At 38.0% G+C, this 20,016-nt stretch overlaps 2 protein-coding genes across 2 annotated transcripts; both read right to left on the minus strand.

The window, feature by feature from the left end:
* Positions 1-4,701: 4,701 nt before the first annotated feature.
* Positions 4,702-6,761, minus strand: LOC110943091 (FK506-binding protein 5-like). Its single transcript, XM_022184847.1, has 4 exons — positions 6,678-6,761; positions 6,080-6,621; positions 5,304-6,029; positions 4,702-4,873 (listed from the first exon to the last, which is right to left on the minus strand). Exons 1-4 carry the CDS (start codon positions 6,759-6,761, stop codon positions 4,702-4,704), a joined length of 1,524 nt encoding a protein of 507 aa, XP_022040539.1.
* A 114-nt stretch (positions 6,762-6,875) lies between these two features.
* On the minus strand, positions 6,876-7,988 carry LOC110943090 (serine/arginine repetitive matrix protein 1-like). Its single transcript, XM_022184846.1, has one exon. The coding sequence runs from the start codon at positions 7,986-7,988 to the stop codon at positions 6,876-6,878; it is 1,113 nt and encodes a 370-aa protein (XP_022040538.1).
* Between the last annotated feature and the right edge of the window lie 12,028 nt (positions 7,989-20,016).

Below are 20,016 nucleotides of genomic sequence, written 5' to 3' on the forward strand. Positions count from 1 at the left end.
CTACGCTGGATAGAAAAGATTGAGGTTGTTTTAAAAATAAGCAAGTGTGCTGAAGAAGATAAAATAATTTTTGCTTCTAATTTGTTTAAAAACTCAGCCTTAGAATGGTGGAACTCTATCCTCCAGTCAAGAGGAAGCGATATGATATACAACATGGAATTGGAGGAATTTAAGAATATGGTAAAAAGGAAATTCTGCCCTCCCAATGAAAAGGAACAGATAGCGAATAAGTTTCTGAACCTTAGGATGACCGGGGTAGATAGTAAGGGTTATACAACCACATTCTTTGAGTATGCTAGAATAGTGCCAACCCTTGCATCACCTGAACCAGTATTAATCTCCCGTTATATCTGGGGATTAATCGGGGAGATTAGACATGTAGTCAAGGCAGCTAGACCTCGAACTATAGAAGAAGCCGTAGAACTAGCAAATACCTTGACAGATGAATTAGTGCGTACACGAGAAGAAGACAAGAGGAGAAACCTAGCTCAAAGGCTTACCCAGGAATTCTGTTCTGGAAATTCCAACCGTGGGAAAAATGTAGGTTCTACATCTGCAACTAATTGCAAGTATTGCAAAAGATAGCATTCTGGAAGATGCTCCATATATTGCAATTTCTGCAAAATATCGGGACACAAGGAAGAAGACTGCAGGAAGAAAGCCAACAACAAGATATGTTACAACTGCGGAGAACAAGGTCATATCAAGCCAAACTGTCCGAAATTAGCTCTAGCTACGAACAACAAGAACACCAAAAATGATAGAGCATTTGTCCTAAGTGCAGATGAAGCCAAGATGATTTCGGACGTCATAGCCGATACGTTTTTAGTTAATGATGTTTTAGCTAAAGTATTATTTGACTCTGGTGCGAACCAAAGTTTTATTAATACTTCACTTTGCAAACTTCTCAAAAAACCGTTAACTAAACTCCCACAAGAATGTCTAGTAGAAATAGCAAACGGAGAAACCATTAGGATTTCTGAAATCTTACAGGGAGCAGGAATAGAGTTTTTAAATCAAAAGTTTATTTCAAACCTTTACCCAATGAATCTGGCAGGATTTGATGTTGTATTAGGAATGGATTGGTTAATAGCCAATAAAGCCAATATTTTATGTGATCAAAAGTCAATTCAAGTAAATTCACCATGAGGTGAAAATATCACAATTAAAGGAGATAAACCAATTAGATCCACAAAATTCATCTCTATAATGAAAACAGCAAGTTGTATAAGAAAAGGGTCCATAGTGTATTTGATTTCTATAATCACTAACACTAAAGGAAAAGAACTAAAAGACATTCCAGTAGTGTCTCAGTTCTTAGATGTATTTCCAGAAGAATTACCAGAACTACCCCCAGATAGGGTAGTCTGTTGGATCGTCGTGTGACCCCAACGAGTCAATCAGAAGAGTCTATGATCTATATCAAAGGCGAAATCAATGATATAGACGTAAAACAACTTGATTCTCCTTAATTATCCTTTTATTAATGATTTCCAAGCAATTCTGATCGTTTGACAAACTGGAAGCACCTCGGCTCAGAAATCTAGACCGTTTCAAATGAATCAGCAAGTCACCTATATATAGGGTTGTGATTTCGCATGAAATAGGCAATTTAATTTCGTGAGAAATTACCATTGTTAATTTCGTGCAAAATTAGCATGAGCTAATTTCATGCAAAATTACCCATAAACATACAAAACCTGTTTTCCGACCTACTGAACACTGGTTTATCCTATCTAGACACAAGATTCTATAAAGACGAAGTTAACAGACATTTGTGCACCAACAGACTCCCCCTTGGATGTTGACGAAGTCTTTAGCATCAAATCTTTAGTCTTTAGTCTTGAACTATCTTCAATCGTTTATCAAACTGATCTAACATTGTAAGCTTTCTTCAATCTCTACATCTTCAGTCTCCAAACTCCCCTTTTAGCATTGGTCCAGATTTTTTACTCGCCCATTTGAAGACACCTCCTTCCAATTAGCTGGGACTTGAATTCTGGTTCAAACTTTGTACAATCATAGCCATGGGGATTTTGCTTCCTGCTTCTACCTTTCGAACTTGTAACCTGCTTCTCAAAGATATAACATTACAATCTATTCATAATTTAACTTCTTTTGTTGTTCATCAGTTTTAAGAAATCCACTTAAGTCTCCAGGTCCAAGTTAATGACCCTGAATACTCAATTTATCTACCAAGTCCAAATTAATGACCTTGGTTGATCTAAGACAAAAAAAAAACTGATTTTAGTTGAACATTTTTCAAACAATTTCTGAAAATTACAAGTTTCAATTTAATGAACTTGCTTTGACTTTTCAACTTTCAGGTTTTATCAAATTAAGCTCCAAACTCATCTTCCAGCTAGAATCTTCCTGCATCTGCTTCAAGCTGCGAATCTGAAGATCAGCTTTCTACTTTGGTTTGTCGGAAAATAAAGCAGAAATGAAAAATCTTTGTGAGTTTTGGAATTTAATAGAAATGAAATGCAGTAAAAGTAAACTATTTACAAACATATTTTTAGTGAGCGTGTTAGGGAATCATATCAGCTATCAGACAAGCTACGAGTACCGTTAAGCTTTACTTACATACTCAGAATTAAACAATCACTTAGATTGTCGATATACTGATCCACTTTAAATTTTCACACAAATTTCAATCTGTTCAAGATACGAATTTAGTGTTTTAGAGACTTAAACTTATACATGTGTACCATCTCAGAATATACTCCCGTATCCAAACAACTATATTCAGTCTTACTGGTGAGTGCACACTAATGATATCTGTAATAGGGTGAATGCGAGACCATGAGAGCTCAGGTTGGAACTTCCGTTCGGACAGAGAGATGATGGCTCGTCTTTCGGTGGGTTCCTCTTTGGGAATCTGTTATTTCAACCGTACATGATTAGCATTTTGCAATGTTTCATCATTTTTATGCTGAGGGTGAGCTTTTAAGAACAAAGCTGTGCAGAATATTATACGAGGACTAGGCTATTGCTTCCGCAAAATCAGAAGTCCAAGTATAATACCCCAGATATCATCACGTACAAAGACCTAGTATGTCAGAAATAGCGTCTTTCAAACAGAATTTCAGGGGTTACCTATATATCCGAGAGATGTTCCCCACGAAATAAGCAAGTGAAGATTTTAGGTTTATATCCCACACAAATCTACTAAGTGTGTAAAAACCTGCACATCATCAGCGAGACTGTATAAGACTTTTAAACATTACAATTCTTTAGCATACTGTAACTGTCTAGCCGATATACTATCATTTTCCCTTATTACACAAGCTCTTTTTCAGTTTTCTATTGTTTTTGGATTTTAGAAATATCTCATGTTTTTGTATTTTAGAATTTTTTTTTACTGTTTTTTTTGTATTTTCTGAAAATAACCTAACTCCCCCTAAATACCAAAACAAATAAAAAATCGACAAACCATTGCAGATTGCTTTTCAGCATCTTCAACAGTATCACCCTCATCAACGCCAAGAATTTCCTCCGACACCGATAAAAGCTTCATACCGTTTAGTTTTAAAAGATATTTAAAACGTGTTTTATCAAAAGCTTTGGTATGTAAATCAGCTTTTTGCTCGTCAGTGTGGATTTTCTCAATTCGTATCAACTTCTTCTCGAAACATTCTAGGATGAAGTGATGACTAATCTCTATGTGTTTCATTTTTGCGTGATGAACAGGATTTTTCGTGATATTAATCGCTGCCTCATTCTCAACAAAGATAGGGGTAGTAAGAAATTGCAAACCGTAGTCGCGCATCTGTTGCTGGATCCACAAGATCTTAGAACAGCAGCTGCTAGCAGATACATATTCAGCTTCACATGTGGACAAAGCTACAGAGGATCATGTGCGTGACCTGAACGAGTCGTTCAGAGGAGTTTTGATCAGTTTCAGAGGTGGAAACTAAGAAACTGACTTAGAAACATCTTGTTCTTCAATTTAAACACCTTTTAGATTGATATAACACTGTTTACATTCACTGGATAAACCGGCAGCACCTCGGTATCCAAATTCCGAATCGATACAAATGATTTCGCTTGTAAGGTATTTATAGTACTGAGATTCCGCTCGAAAGTGTACAGGATCAATTCAAGCGAAATCACTATGTTGTGATTCCGCTTGAAACTGCCTAACATCATTTCAAGCGAAATCATCATCTTCAAGCAAAATCCGTTTAAATCAACCTTTGTTGGATCGTTATTGACGACCGAATGAGTCAATGAGAGCTGAAACACCACTGTTTATGTGGCGGAATCACACAAACAGTTTGAATCAAAGAGAATGGAGTAGAAATAGACAGTAGATCACTTTAAACACGTTTTCTCATTAAATCTTCTCAGAAAAAATTCGGCAACAATTCGGCTACAACTTGTACATTCAGTACGAAATGAGAAAACAACACAACTATATATATGGGTCTAATTGCGCTCCAAATGACATCGTGTCATTTTGGGCGGAATCAGCAGCAACTGATTTCGCTCCAAATGACACAATGTCATTTCGAGCGGAATCAGCCTATTACAACATAAACTTTACAAACAGCCCCCTACACTATACATAGCTGACATATTTAACCCCCTAGACCCTATACAAGCTTGACTAAGACTAAGACGTAGGCTTTAGACATTCATGCATCAACAAACTCCCCCTTGGATACAGCCGGAGTCTTTAGTCTTGTCTTCGGGTCTTCAGAGTGACTTGAAACTTTCATCACGCTGCTTAGGCTTTTTCCTCAGCAAGTTCCTAAGCCTGTTATTCTCTTTCTTCTTTCTCTTTTCCTCTTCGGCCTGTAACTTCATCCATTTTCCTCTGTTTTCATCCAGCTTCTTGCGTTCACGTTCAGCTTTCTTTCTTTCTTTCCTTCAAGCGACCACCATTAAGAATTCCATTTATTTTCAGAATTAATGCCTTTGTGAAAACAAATAGATACAACTTGTTGAAATTGCATCGCTTGTTCATGGTCTTCAGACTGAAAATAGATCTCGTTTATGAATAAACATTCTATATCCTTGGCCGAGCAATTAACTAACCACATCGGGTCATAAACATGTGTCGTTCTTATCTCCCTTCTAGCTCGATAAGTAATGACAACCTCAGTCGAAATGCGTATACCCAGCCCAAGAAGCCTTTATAGAAATCCTGCTCCATCTTCGGCACTGGTATATTCTTCATCGTCTTCGTCTTTTTCACGTTAAGAATAGTCTCTTCAACCCCTGTCACTGGATCTACCCTCTGAACTCTGTTCGGGTAATGCAGCTTCCAGTGTCAGAAATTCTTCAACGATTCAAACTTTATGTATCCCCACATTGCTACATCATTCTTTCGAACAGGATACCCAAAAGTTCTTACTTTTGACAGCTCTTCGACATCCCACCATGGTAACGACATCACATCATACAATCGTTCAAAATATTGTACTCCAAATTCTCTTCTGATCGCATAAGCATTAACATGAGGCAGGAAACCCCAGCTAATGATATCACCGAGTGAAATGCTCCGATCTATCTGATAATACTTCAAAGGCCTTTTGAACTTTCTTTCATGACTGTCTTTAAACCATTTATGCCGTTCTTCCTTCTGCATGTCTTTCGGAGTACCATCGAAGTTTTTGTCTTTCAAGATTTCAGCGACTTTCCTTCTTAGCTCATCCCGGTTTTCTTCAGTAAAGAACTCCATCAGTGTAGGATACTGAGAAGTATCTTCATTTACACTCTCGTCATCAGTCCAATCTTCAACCTCAACCCTATCATACACATCAGCATCCTCTACATACTTGTAGTCATACTTAGGTTGATGGTTGATATCGAATGCATTCAATTCATCTTCGAAATCAAACTTGAAGTCCGGATCCACCATACGTGTCATTTCTTTAATCTCATCCAATGTATACGTATGTTTGTGCTCACCTTCCTCCATATCAGTTTCTAATCCCATAATTAACTTTTCAACATGTTCTACATTTTGATCATCACCATGCTCCCCCTTTCCATCAGCTCCCCCTGTCTCTTCATTCACACTATCATTCAAATAATCATCAACAATCTTTTCATTGGAAGCTTCAGTCACTTTGATTCCATACCACCCTGATTATCATCATCGTTATTGTCATCATCGGAACCATGACTGCTAGCAGAGAAAACTTTTTCATCATCGTCATCTTCCTCGTCATCACCCTCTTCATCACCATTCTCATCATCTTCTTCATCATCGTCACCAGCAAGATCTTCAAGAGAAACATCTTCTTCAAAGACACCAGAGATAGAAGATATTGGAACAGGATTCTCAATGACTAAGGATGGAACAATTGATCTTTCAACTACTGCCACACTGCCTTCAGCCCCTTTTCCCTTATCTTTCATTTGTGCATCAATTTCAGCTTGGCGTTTAGCTCTAAGTTCTTCAACTTCAATCTCCTCAAATCTTTCTCCTATCGACTTTCCGAGCATGTTTTCAACAACTTTGTTCAACATGTAGAACTCGTGCTCTTTCAATGCCTTTGCAGCCTCAAGCTCTTTGTTTTTCATCTCAAAATATTTGTTCTGCTTATCTCTGCGAGCCTTTTCTTCTTCTAGTTCAGCCACTCGTACTTTCAAGAAATCAATCTCAATCTGATATGTATCAATCTTCTTCAGTAATGCTTTGTTGTAAACTCTAATCGCTTTACACGCATTTCGAGAATCTTTTCACGATCAACCACTATCTTGCTTTCAGCTGCTACTCTTTTGTTATCATTCAACACATCATCCATCTTCTTTTCTAACTTCTTCACCTGTTCATCATTCGCAAAACCAAAGTCTCCAATATCATCAAGATTATCTGGTGGAATATGAAGACCCTTGTGGCCAGAAGAACCAGGAGTTAGTTAAATTTGAGTGGGTGGTGGTGTTTTGAAGATTTCTTGAGATATGAATAAGGTTTGTTGTTGTGGTGGTGAGATATGTAGTGGTGAAAGATGGAATGGTGATGGTTGTCTAGGTGGTGTTGGTTGTTTTGGTGGAGAAGGTTGTCGTGGAGGTGTTTGATGTGGTGGTGATTGTATTGGTGATTGATGTGGTGTAGGTTCAGGTGGTGGTGTTGGTGGTTTACTTGGTTGTTTGGATGGTTTCTTCTTCAGAATAATCTTCGGCTTTGTAATCTTCGGAGTAACTTTCTTTATTTTCGGAGATACAATCCTTTTTCTTGCTCCTACTTTCTTTCTACCACTTGAAGGTGATTTGGATTCAGAAACATGCTCAAGAGATGGAATGTATGCAGCATCATCTTTCTCCTGTCTCTTCCTTTTTCTCAATTGTTTCTCTTTCTCTGTCGCTTCTTGAATTCTTCTTAAACATTCAGTTTCATCTATTTCATCTTCCGAAGAACTCGAAGAGCTTGTAGTACTTTTATTAACATCATCACCTTCGACATCAACAATAACTTTCTCTTTCTCAGCTTCTTTGCTAGCTGCTTGCTCTACCTCCAAATCACCAAGGTATAATATCACTTCTTCAATATCAGCATATGGATTTTCTTCAACATTTTCAGCCGGTTCCTCAACCTCAGGCTCATCAATCAACAAAGTCTTTGCCACTTTCTTTAGTTTCTTCTTTGGCTGCGATGATGACCCCTCACCCTCCTGTGCTTTAGGGATGGTCTTTTTGCCTCTCTTCCTCGGTTCTTTGGCAAACCAGTCATTACGTGTGGTTTTGAACTCTTCAAGAGCCTTTAGCGCATCAGCATAAGCTGCTTCCTTCATCTCTTCTTCATTTCTCCAGTTTTGGTGATTAACTGGATCAGGATCAACATAGTTCGCATCTTTGATAAATCCGAAGAATTCAGCTACTTTCTTTGGTTCAGGATGGTTTGGATGATATCTTGCAAGCTGCTTGAGAGAATCATTGCTCATGTGTGAGAGTACTAACAAATCACTATTCAAATCGCGTTCAATATCCGGATATGCATGATCAATCAGCATCTGCACAAAACTTGGATACATCTAAGTCTTACTCTTTGTTGTAATATTCTCAGCCATGTAGTGAAAAACAATGTGCGAGAAGTTATATTTCTTGTTCAGAACCAATGCAGTGACCATATTCATCTGGTAATCACGCATGGTATCATACCCTCCTTTGCAATGACTGAGAGACATCAGTACAGAATGAATAATAAACTTGTAAGGTTTTTGAAACTTTGACTTCAAGTAATTTCCAACGTTTAGTGCACCAACATATCCCATTCTCAGCATGCATCCCTTGACCATTCGTTCAGGAAACTTTGTTGGCGAGTCTTCATCGTCTGGAAAGTTCAAAACTTCACGAATGAGCGCCTTTGTTACATTAATTGTCTTATCTTTATTATGATGCTTCACGACTGAACGAATCACTTTATTTTCTTCATCATAAGTTGCATTTTTCCAGAAACGATCTACATGTGATTTGTACACTGGACGTTGATCGGTCAAAGCTTTCTGAATTGGTATTCGACTCATGAATTCTAGAATGCTACTGAATTTTGCCAACTCTGTATTTTTCTTCACATCAAGGTCACAACAGCTGATGTGCAGTGGATCAAAAATCACATTCGAACCCTGCAAATCATCAAAACACAACATGAATCAAACACTTAGAAAAATTTCAACATTAAGCATCTACAAGCGAAATCAAATGAAATGACTTAACATTTCAAGCGAAATAACCCAAGACATTTTGAGTGAAATTAACAAAACACCTAGAAGCGAAATCAGATTTGAAGTTATAAGCGAAATCACAAAACTGATTTTGAAGCGAAATCAAAAGTTACTCTAGGAGTGGAATAAGAATTTAAACATTTGAGCGAAATTAACACATCATCAATTTGGGGCGGAATTACAGACAATCATACAAATCCTGTCAGATGATGAAATTGATCATGTGGGTTTGTTAATCTTTTAATTTCGACTATAAGGGTATGTTTTGATTTCATTTTGGCCCTCTGAAATAGTCTAGATCTAAGATTATACCATCAGTTCATCGTCAAACACATCTATACCTAGATTTAATGCAATCAAAACAAACACGCATGATTTACAGATAATCCGACAACAGGGATGTGTTTTATTGTACAGATTCATCAGTTTATAACCCTAAATTTAAGTTTCAGTTCATAACAATCGCCGAAAGACATAAAACAAGTAAATCTAGGTAAAATTAGGTCTCAATCTTCCTTGCCCATATTAATAGTTGAGATTGCCAACCAAAACAACACAAGATGTAAACGAAATCGGGCAGCAATTCGGTCGAAAAATGAAGATCTAAGGGTTTCGCTCAAAATCACCGGAGAGAGAAACAGTTTGGGGCGGAATAGGAAAATGAGGTTGGAGCGGAATCAGGTGGCCTTTTATAGGTTGTCTGATTCCGCTCGAAATGGTCAGTGAGTCTCTCAAGCGGAATCAACCATGAAGCATACAAGCGGAATCAGATATTAAGCAGCTTCGAGCGAAATCAGCTTTTAATACATTTTCGAGCGGAAGTAAACAATAACTTTCAAACTTTTTGAATTTTTAACATTTTTGATTGTTCACCGACACACCCAGTTAACCAAGTCCAAGTTAATGACCTTGGTCAACTGATCAGTCTACCAAGTCCAAATTAATGACCTTGGTTGACCAAATTATGAAGTACGCTGACTTTTCGATTCTGAAAACAGTTCGAATTAAAGAACTTTCGAACTTTCAAACACCTTTTCAATCTTTCAAACATATACCAATCACAGTTTAGTATTTTCTGCTTACCCAACCCTCATCAAACAGACATGATCTGCACAAGACTTTGATCATTTGATTCCCAACGTCGGTTGTCGAAAATAAGATGAAACACAAAATCTTTTTGGATTTTTTAACAAGATAAGCAGAAATATGTACACACAATCTTTTTGTGAGCGTGTTAGGGGATCATATCAGCATTTGACAAGACACAAGCACTGTTAAGCTTCTATTTCCTTCCAAGCCTTAAACAATTCGCGTATATTGTCGATATACTGATCCTCTTAAATTTTCACAGAATTTTCAATCTGTCCGGGATACGGAATTAATGTTTTAAGACTTAAACTTTTACATGTGTCCCACCTCAGTATATACTCCCGTATCCAGATCCCAATATTCAGTCTTACAGGTGAGTATACCTAGATGATATCTGTAATGGGGTGAAATGCGAGGCCGTGAGAGCTCAGGTCAGAACTTCCGTTCAGCAGAGAGATGACGGCTCGACTTTGGTGGGTTCCCTTTAGAGAATCTTTTTTACAACATCACATGATTTGGCATTTTGCAATGTTTAATCATTTTTTTATGCTGAGGGGAGGCTTTACAAGTAAAGCATTGCGTAAAGTATTATCCGGGGACTAGGTCAGTATTTCCATACAGCAGAAGTCCCGGGATAATACCCCAGATATCACTAAGCGTAAAGACCTAGTATCTCAGAAAGTGGGACCTTTCAAACGAGATTTCGGGGGTTACCCATATATCCTGGAGGTGTTCCCCACGTAAAAGCAAGTAAATTTTAGGTTTTTATCCCAAACAAATCTACTGATTTTGTAAAAACCTATCGGCACATCATCAGCGAGACTGCTTAATGCATTTTAAACGTTACATATCTTTAGCGTACTGTGTCTGTCTAGCTGATGTACTATCATTTCCCCTATTCTACACAAACTCTTTTTCAAGTTTTCTAATGTTTTTGGATTTTTCAATTTTATCATGTTTTTGTATTTTTCTGCAAATTTCTTCCCCTAAAAAGAAAAACATATTTTTGTGTTTTTGTTTTTTATCAAAAAGCATAAAACAAACTATACAGAAAGTTGACAACACGACATGGTTCACATCTGATCGCCACCCTCCTCGGCTTCACATTCTACTACCCTCCCAAATCGCATATTTTTCATCCCATTCAATTTTAAAAGATAGTAAAATCTCTTTTTGTCAAAGGGTTTTGTATAAAAATCAGCTTTCTGATCATCGGTGTGTATGTGTTCAATCCGGATAAACTTTTTCTCGTGATAATCACGGATAAAGTGGTGACGGATTTCGATATGTTTTGTTTTAGAAGGGTGAACCGGGTTTTTAGTGATGTTTAAAGCTGCTTCATTGTCCACATAAATCGGAGTATCCAAGAATTGCAAACCGAAGTCACGCATTTGCTGTTGGATCCAAAGGATCTGTGAACAACAGCTGGAGGTTGAAACGTATTCTGCCTCACACGTAGAAATCGCCACTGCGGTTTGTTTCTTGCACTGCCAGGTAACGAGTCGAGTTCCGAAGAACTGACACCCAGCAGTGGTGGACTTTGCATTCTGCTTGCAGCTACCAAAATCAGAATCAGCGAAAACTGATAGGGAGAAGTCACCCGAGCGAGGATACCACAAGCCGATGCTTGGGCAGCCTTTCAAATACCGTAAGATACGTTTGACAATCGTCAGGTGTGACTGCTTTGGGCTCGACTGATATCTGGCGCAGAGAAATGTCGGGTACATGATGTCCGGTCGAGAAGCAGTGAGATACATCAAAGATCCAATGATTGACCGGTACAGTGTCTCGTCCACTTTCACTCCACTTTCATCAGGACAAATCCCGTGATTCTGTGCAAGGGGGGTTGCTGAAGGACTGCATTCAGTCATATCAAACTTTTCAAGCACGTCCTTCACGTATTTCGTTTGATGAATGAAGATTCCATTGGGAATCTGCTCCACCTGCAACCCGAGGAAGAACTTCATCTCCCCCATCGAACTCATCTCAAACTTTTTCTTCATTACTTTCTCAAACTCTTTACACAGTTCGTCGTTGGTGGAACCGAAAATGATATAGTCAACATAAATCTGCACGATCAACAAATGGCCTGCTACTTCCTTTGTGAACAAAGTGCTATCGACTGTCCCTCTGGTGAACCCGTTGGCCAACATATATTGGGAAAGCGTCTCGTACCAGGCTCTCAGGGCCTGGTGAAGTCCGTAGAGCGCCTTGTCCAACAGATAGACCTTGTTTCTATGCAGTAGATTAGTAAACCCCGGCGGTTGCCCCACATACACTTCTTCTTTGATTTTTTCGTAAAGGAAGGCAGATTTGACATCCAGCTGATACACTTTTAAATTCTTTCCATGACGCAAATGCCAGGAAGATCCGTATCGCCTCATGTCTAGCAACAGGCGTGTAAACTTCGTCAGAGTTGATGCCTTCTTGCTGACTAAAGCCTTGTACCGCCAATCGTGCTTTGTTCCTCACCACGACTCCTCTATCATCCCTTTTGCACTTGAATACCCACTTTGTCTTGATTAACTTTCGATTTTCTGGCAGATCGACTAGTCTCCAAACACCCAGCTTTTCAAATTGTTGCAGCTCTTCCTGCATCGCATTCACCCAGCTATCTTCAGTCAACGCCTCTTTATAAGTTTTGGGCTCGATCTGCGAAATAAAACATTTTAATGAGAATTCTTCTTGCAAATGTGCAACAGAAGAATAAAAACATGTAAGAGCTCGGTAGATTTGGTCTCTAGTTTTAACACCACTTTGCAGGTCACCAATTATTTGCTCTGACGGATGGTAAGACAAAGTCCGAGGCATAATGGTGTTAGGCACGATCACTTTCGATTGCAAGTTCGATATATCAAGATCAACGGTTTGATCCTCAGCTTCCGTCGAAGTAACATTTGGTGGTCATAGCGGATTCCTCCTCTGAGTCGTCAGAATTATCAAATGTTGGAGTTGGTTCCTCTGGTGGTTCGTGAGCTGTTCCACTTGGTCCGGCTTCATCATTGTGAGTACCCTCGGTGGGTTGAGAAACTACTAGCGGTCTAGGCACTTGCTCTCATGACATAGATTGCTGGTACTGGTACAGAAGTGCTAGTTCCTCGTCACTCGGCTGAACCGGTAGTTGAAACGACTCCCAGAGCTTGTCATAATCGAACAGGAATCTTTGTCCGGGAAGTTGTGGTGATGGAGTGTGCTTCTGACAATCCACATGCTGAACTTGTATCACTTTCCCCAGGCACGGCACGAACACCCTCTTCAATGAGCTTGCGTAACCTACAAAGAAACCATCGTTTGATTTAGCACCAAATTTTCCATTCTCATCAGTAAACGTACACGGAGACCCAAATGGCTCCAAAAACTCCAGATTCGGCTTGTATCGATGTAGCAACTCAAAACATGTCTTTTTGTACTTCTTGACGGTGAGTACTCGATTCAAAGTATAACAAGCTGCAGCCACTGCTTCGCTCCAGAAGAAGATCAGTAGTTTGGAATCGGCTAACATTGTATGAGCTGTCTCTATTAGGGTCCGATTCTTTCTTTAAGCAACGCCGTTCTGTTGCGGTGTGTATGGCGCACTGAATTCATGAAGAATTCCCTTTTCATTGCAAAACTCGAACATTTTGTTGTTTTTGAATTCCGTTCCGTTGTCACTACGAATTCTTCGGATCGACAGCTTATACACCGTTTCCATCTTCTTGAACAACACCATCAGTGTAGGATCGCGTGCTGACCCAAACGAGTCAATCGGAGGTGTTCTAATCCGTTTCAGGTGCGGAAAACAAGAAACAGACACGGAAAACAGCTTGTTCTACTAAATATTGCCATGTATATTGATTTCACAGCTATTACAAGTCAAACAACACTTCGGCAGCAATTCGGTACCGGAAACAAGACATGCATAACTGATTTCGCTCAAAGGGTCCTTTATATAGCGATGAGATTTCGCTCCTAATGACATTGTGTCATTTTGGGCAAAATCACAATCTTATGATTTCGCTCCAAATGACATAATGTAGTTACAAGCGAAATCAACCTCAGGAGCGAAATCAGGACATTTACACATCAACTCAACCTAATTTCTCGTACAACGTGCCCTGATCTAACATTCTAAGACTAAGACTCGATACAAGATGAAGTCGACAGATGTATGCACTAACAGACTCCCCCTCAGATGTTGACGAGTCTGACGTGTTGAGTCTTCGCATCTTCAGTCTTGATCAGTCTTCGGGCTTCTAGAATCTCTATCTATTTCTTCCATTTTCAAATTCTTTCTCTAATAGAGTCCCCCTCAAAATATGCTGGGATCGAAATCTGACTTTTATATTATCAGGATCAGAACCTGGCTCGCTACTCTTAATCAGAGTCTCAAGCATTGGAACCTGACTCTCTTCTAGCTCAGGTTAACCTGCACATCCTCTACCCAAAACATAAGCTTTGTAAATTTATAATTTGACAATCATTATGCTATAGCAAGAATCTATCTGAATGAAATAACAATTAATGTCTCTGATGATCACTAATAAATATGTCTTTTAAACACACTCTCCCAAACCAGCTTTCGTCATGTTTAGCACTTGGAATTTTGAAAGTCAGCTCTCAAATATCAGTCGTCGAAAATCTTTTTGGATATTTTTTCAAAAATTTATGCTAAAATACACTGAAAATCTTTTTGGAATTTTTGTGAAATAATCTGAATGAAAAGCAGTAAAGAAATATTTACATACAGTATTTTTGTGAGTTTGTGTAAGAGGATCATATCAGTTTTTGAGACAAATCACCAACACCGTTAAGCTTTAATCATTTTAAGTTTGAAACGATTCACTTAGATTGTCAGTATACTGATCCACTTAAATTTTCACACAAAGTTCAACTGTTTAGAGATACAAGATTAATGTCTTAAACACTTAAACTAATTCGCGTGTCCCACCTCAGAATATACTCCCGTATCCAGATCCCAATATTCAGTCTTACAAGTGAGTATACCTAGATGATATCTATAAGGGGTTAGGTGCGAAACCGTGAGAGCTCAGGTCAGAACTTCCGTTCAGCAGAGAGATGACGGCTCGACTTTTGGTGGGTCCCCTTTAGAGGATCTTTTTTACAACAGCAATGACTATCAATTTTATTGTTTCATCAATTTGCTGAGGGCTGCGTTTTTTTTCAAGCATTTGCAGAAAGTGTTATCCGGGAACTAGGTCAGTATTTCCATACAACAGAAGTCCCGGGATAATACCCCAGATATCACTAAGCATAAAGACCTAGTATCTCAGAAAGAGGGGTCCTTCAAACAAGATTTCGGGGATTACCCATATATCCGAGAGATGTTACCCACAAATTAAGCAAGTTTGAAATTTAGGTTTATATCTCGTCACATCATCAGTGAGACTGTTTATCACTATTTTAACTTTCCAATTCTTTAGCATGCCTTGATCGTCCTCTTTTATACAACAAAACTCTTTTTTTATTTTATATTGTTTTTTGATTTTTTTTTAATTTTCTAATGTTTTTGGATTTTCTGTGAAATTTCTACTCCCCCTAAAATGCAAACACATTTAAAGGAAAATTTGAAAACAAACTATACAAGCAAATTGACAACTGATATCAAATCACTTCAAATCGCCATCCACTCGGCATAAACAATCAGAACTCCCCCTCACAATAAACTATTTTCCCATTGTGATTTCAAAACACTTAAGTTTGTTTTAAACAAATGGTTTTTCTAGAAAATTAGTTTTGTTGATTTTAATAAACCATTTGTAGGTTAGGGGTTCATCACAATGTTCTTCAAAACACCACATGTAAGTATGGTCCAATCAAGTTCAACTTAATGACCTTGATTAACCACTTGTCAATGAAAATCTCTTTAACCACTTGCAGGTTTACTTACCAACCACAAACATTTGTAAAACAAAATATAACAAATCAAGTATACCACCTGTACTTTACCAACTGTACCACTTGTAGGATCATTTACTAAAAAATGCCCATTCCTGCTCCACTCTTACCAACCTGAGAGCTCCGGCAAGCCCACAATTAGTAAAATTTAACAAACTTTAAGATTCATTCACATAATCAATTTTAAGAAAAATGCCGATTCCTGATCCACGGTTACAAACTTGGGATCTCCGGCAAGTCAGGAGTTTAATCAAACATAACATCCACCCAAGCCTGACCAGCCTTGGGTGATTTTGGAACACATCTATCCCACCAACATTTTGATTTGTAAAATTCTTTAGCACCCTTTACCTTTTTGTCAACCATCTTACTGAAAATATGTTTGACTTTTCGATTGAAAGCCTTCTCAACATCAAATTCTCCCTTATCAGCGAAGAATTGATTTGGGATCTCTACCTTTCCCACTTTCGACATCAGATTTTCCTTTAACAACTTAGGAAAATTCTCATCATTCACTTCTGGAACGGAATTTACTATCTTTTTCTGAATAAAAGACTCCTCTGATTTTATGGAATCAGATTCATTGTCAGAACTATTTTCAACTTTTACAACCCACTTTTGCTTATTCAAATCACCTCTTCTTTTGTAAAAACGTTTTGAGTTTTCACTATTTTCAGAAATTGATTTTTCCATTTTAAGTTTCTCAGTTGATTGTTTCTGTTCATTAACACATTTTCTTCTTGAATCAAAGTTAGAAGAAACTTCCTGTTTTTTGTAGTTGGACTTTGGACAATTCTAAGGAATATGTCCAACTTCTTGGCATTTGAAGCAAGTTCTTCGATCAACTCTTTGAGCAAACTTTTTCACATTCTTCTTCACTTCAGCAAGAAACTCTTGATTCGACTGCTTCCAGAATGGTTTCTTCTGCTCATCTTCAGAACTCCCTACTGAAACAAATTTTGTTTTTGGTTTATAAATTTTCTGAAGAATTAAAACCAAGACCTTTCTTTTTTGAGATTACCATTATGGTTTGATTTCTTTTGGAAATTATAACCACAACCGTAACTCATTTTCTTGTTTACTCTTTGGTGTATCCTTGAAGTGTAAGGTTTAGGTTTTTCAGAAAGATTTAAATCTTTTATTTCAGAAATATTAATTTCTGTTAGTTTGAAAACCTTTTTGATCATTCCAGTTTTAACACTTCTTATTGGGAATTCCTCATCAGAATATAATTTGTCTTAATCATTCAATGTATATGCTACTTTGATTGATCGGTCATTCAAATTAGATTTTGATAACAGGAATTCTTTATTGTAAACCCTCTTAACCGGTGAATTCGGACTCTTCTCAGACGAACTCGAACAATCTGACTTAGACTCCGACTTTGACTCTTCATCCATATCCAACACCTGATCGACAACTTTCTTAACTAACTCAGACTCATGATTAGTGTCAGACGCTGTGAATGTGACATCAATATTGTCTGGTAACTCATCAATGGTTTCAGACTTTTACTTGATGTTGAGAGACTTATTAACACGTTCTTCATTTGGGTTTCTGGGAGAATAGCTTTCAAAGATCGGCGGCGGACATTTGTTATACTTGATACTTTGTGTCTTACAAGTATCCTCTTCTTTTTCTTTCTTCTTGAAAGCCTCAAGACCTGCAACAGTAGGATAAACACGATCAATCAGATAATCGCAAGTAGTATAACTCAAAAGTAATCGGTTAATCCTTTCACTCTCAATTTTCTCATGTTCCAACTCCTTCTTCAATTTAGCATAGTCTTCAATATAATCATTTATGACACTTTGCTTTGTCATTAAATTTGCACTCATTTTGTCATTTGCTTTCTCAATTTCAGCATTCGTTCTCTTCAAACTATCAACTGTCCTGTTCAGCACATCATACGATTCTTTTACATACTTCACATCAGACAGTAAATCTTCTTTCATTCTCTCTAATTCAGCAATCTTCTTGTCTTTGTCTTCACATACTTTGCAAGATTCTGAACATATCTCACAAGGCTTCGTGACTTCAATCACCTTTTCAACTATCTTTTCAACTTCGACAGTCTTTTCAACTTCAACAAGCTTCTCGACCTCAAGAATCTTTTCTATTTCAACAATCTTTTCAACAATTTTCTGAACTTCTACAAGTTTCTCAACTTCGACGATTTTCTCTACCACTTTCTCCACTTCAACCATCTTTTATGTCGCATTCTCAGTAACTTTTTCAATTTGTGTTTCTCTAGCTTCTGTCTTCGCCTTTTCATTAGCGAGTAGCTTTGCTGCTTCTAGCTTTCTCTGCAATCGAGCAATCTTCTTCTGATTCAGCATCTCAATTTTATCTGCATAGAAAAAATTAAAGCTGTCAGGATCAATGCCTTTTCTACATTTGTTAAGATATTCTTCCTCATCATCAGTATCAACATCACTTCCTAAATCCGGAAATAGTTGACTTCTTTTCTGACTAGCTTCTCCTTCACCCAAAATTCTGGTAACAAGAGCCACATCAGGTCTAGTCACACCAGGTATGTAATTGTCCCAGTTAAATCCCTCTGCAACAAACTCATCACTTTGGTCTATTATCCCAAAATAAGCTTTCTTATTTGCTTCTTCGATCATTTTCCCATGAGTAGTTTTCTGTTCCTTTTGTTGAGGTTGTTGATCGATCTGATGAAAGATTGATTTTTGATAATAATTGCTTTTATCTTGACCCCCGGTTGATTCTTGGTTTTTACACTCCCGTTTAAAAAGGCCTTTTCCTTTACATCAGAAACAGGCAACCTTTGACTTGTCAAAACCAAGTGGAGAGGTAGCCATTCCTCGAAACTCGTCTCTTCCAGTAATCTGTTGAAATTTTTCAGCTCTCCTGTAGGCACTAGCTAAGCACCACTTCACATCCATCAGCACAAGCTCTTCTGCATCGATTTGGTCGTAATCTTCTTTTGTGAGCATTGGATTACCAATTCTTCCTGCAATCAAGCTTTCATACGATTCTAACATAGCAACCAGAGATGCCATGTGTTGCTTAGCCACTTCTAGAGATAGATTCTGACCATTTTGAATAGTTAAAGTAACATTGCACTGCAGATTACTCGGATTTTGCTTTTGAGGACTAGGTGTATTGCTGTTTGGATCAAAGCTTGAGAATGATGAAGTGTATCCACCACTTTGAGTTGTAGTGCTAGCATTTGGACTTGCAGAACCATCAGCACTGAATGCAGTACTAGTCTTTGGACTTTGACTGGGAATGGCCTCAAACTTGTTCCCTCGATAGTACAGACTGACATCTTGTTTCGCATTTGGATTCGTCATGATAGCTGTCTTTTGAATATCCAGCTCCTGTTCTTCAATCTTATAGATAAACTGAACCAAGTTCATACTCTCAGACTTCCTCATGAGTTTCACAACCATTAGATATGTTCCCCATTTGTGCTGTGGTAAAGCTTCAGCTAGCTTATCAACCCACTCATCATCTTCTTTCTGAATATCCAATCTTCCCATTTCTAGAAACAGATGAAAGTATCTATCTATGGTTTGCTTCGTTGTTTCATGATCAAATGCAGTAAACATGTCAAATGACTTCTTCAATAAGGCCTTTTTGTTTTTGATCATATCTGCACTCCCTCTGAATTTCTGAATTAAAGCCTCCCAGATTGATGTAGCTGTTCCGTTATGTTGAAGTAAAACAAAGATGTCTTCTTTAACTGCTTGTTGTAAAATGCTGAGCATCATCTTTTCACTAGTATATTTCAGCTTGTCAGCTTCTGTAAAATCATTGAAACCCTTTTCCAAACCGCGTTCATTCTTTGGCATCTCGTAGTCTTTTAGCAATGAACACCAGGCATCAAATCTGTAGGCTTGAACCCAATTTTCAAAACGGTTTTTCCAACCCTGAAAATCCTCAATATACATCAACTTTGGTGGTTTCTGATGAGTACCCGTCTCATTCTCACTGTATACTATTTTAGCAGCAGTCACCGGAGCAACAGGTGTCGTGAATGCGTTGTAAAACTCTTCGGCCGTGATTTGGTAACACGTATTTAAAAAAAAAAACAGACAGTTTTGAGCGAAATAGCAAGTTGGAGAGAAATCACAGTTTCCTTGTTTCGAGCGAAATCTCAATTGTGGTTTGGAGCGAAATCTGTTTGTTGGTTTGCCTGGAGCGAAATCACACACTATCTCAGGAGCGGAATCTCAAAGTTTATGTCTAGGAGCGAAATCACACAAAAATCTCTTGAGCGGAATCACTAATTTGGTGCTCCTGGAGCGAAATCAGACAATAAGTTGGAGCGAAACCTCAATTATGAGCGGAATTAGCCAACTACTTTGGAGCGAAATTAGACTTT

This window comes from Helianthus annuus, chromosome 5, assembly GCF_002127325.2.
Source record: "Helianthus annuus cultivar XRQ/B chromosome 5, HanXRQr2.0-SUNRISE, whole genome shotgun sequence".
NCBI classification, from domain to species: Eukaryota; Viridiplantae; Streptophyta; class Magnoliopsida; order Asterales; family Asteraceae; genus Helianthus; species Helianthus annuus.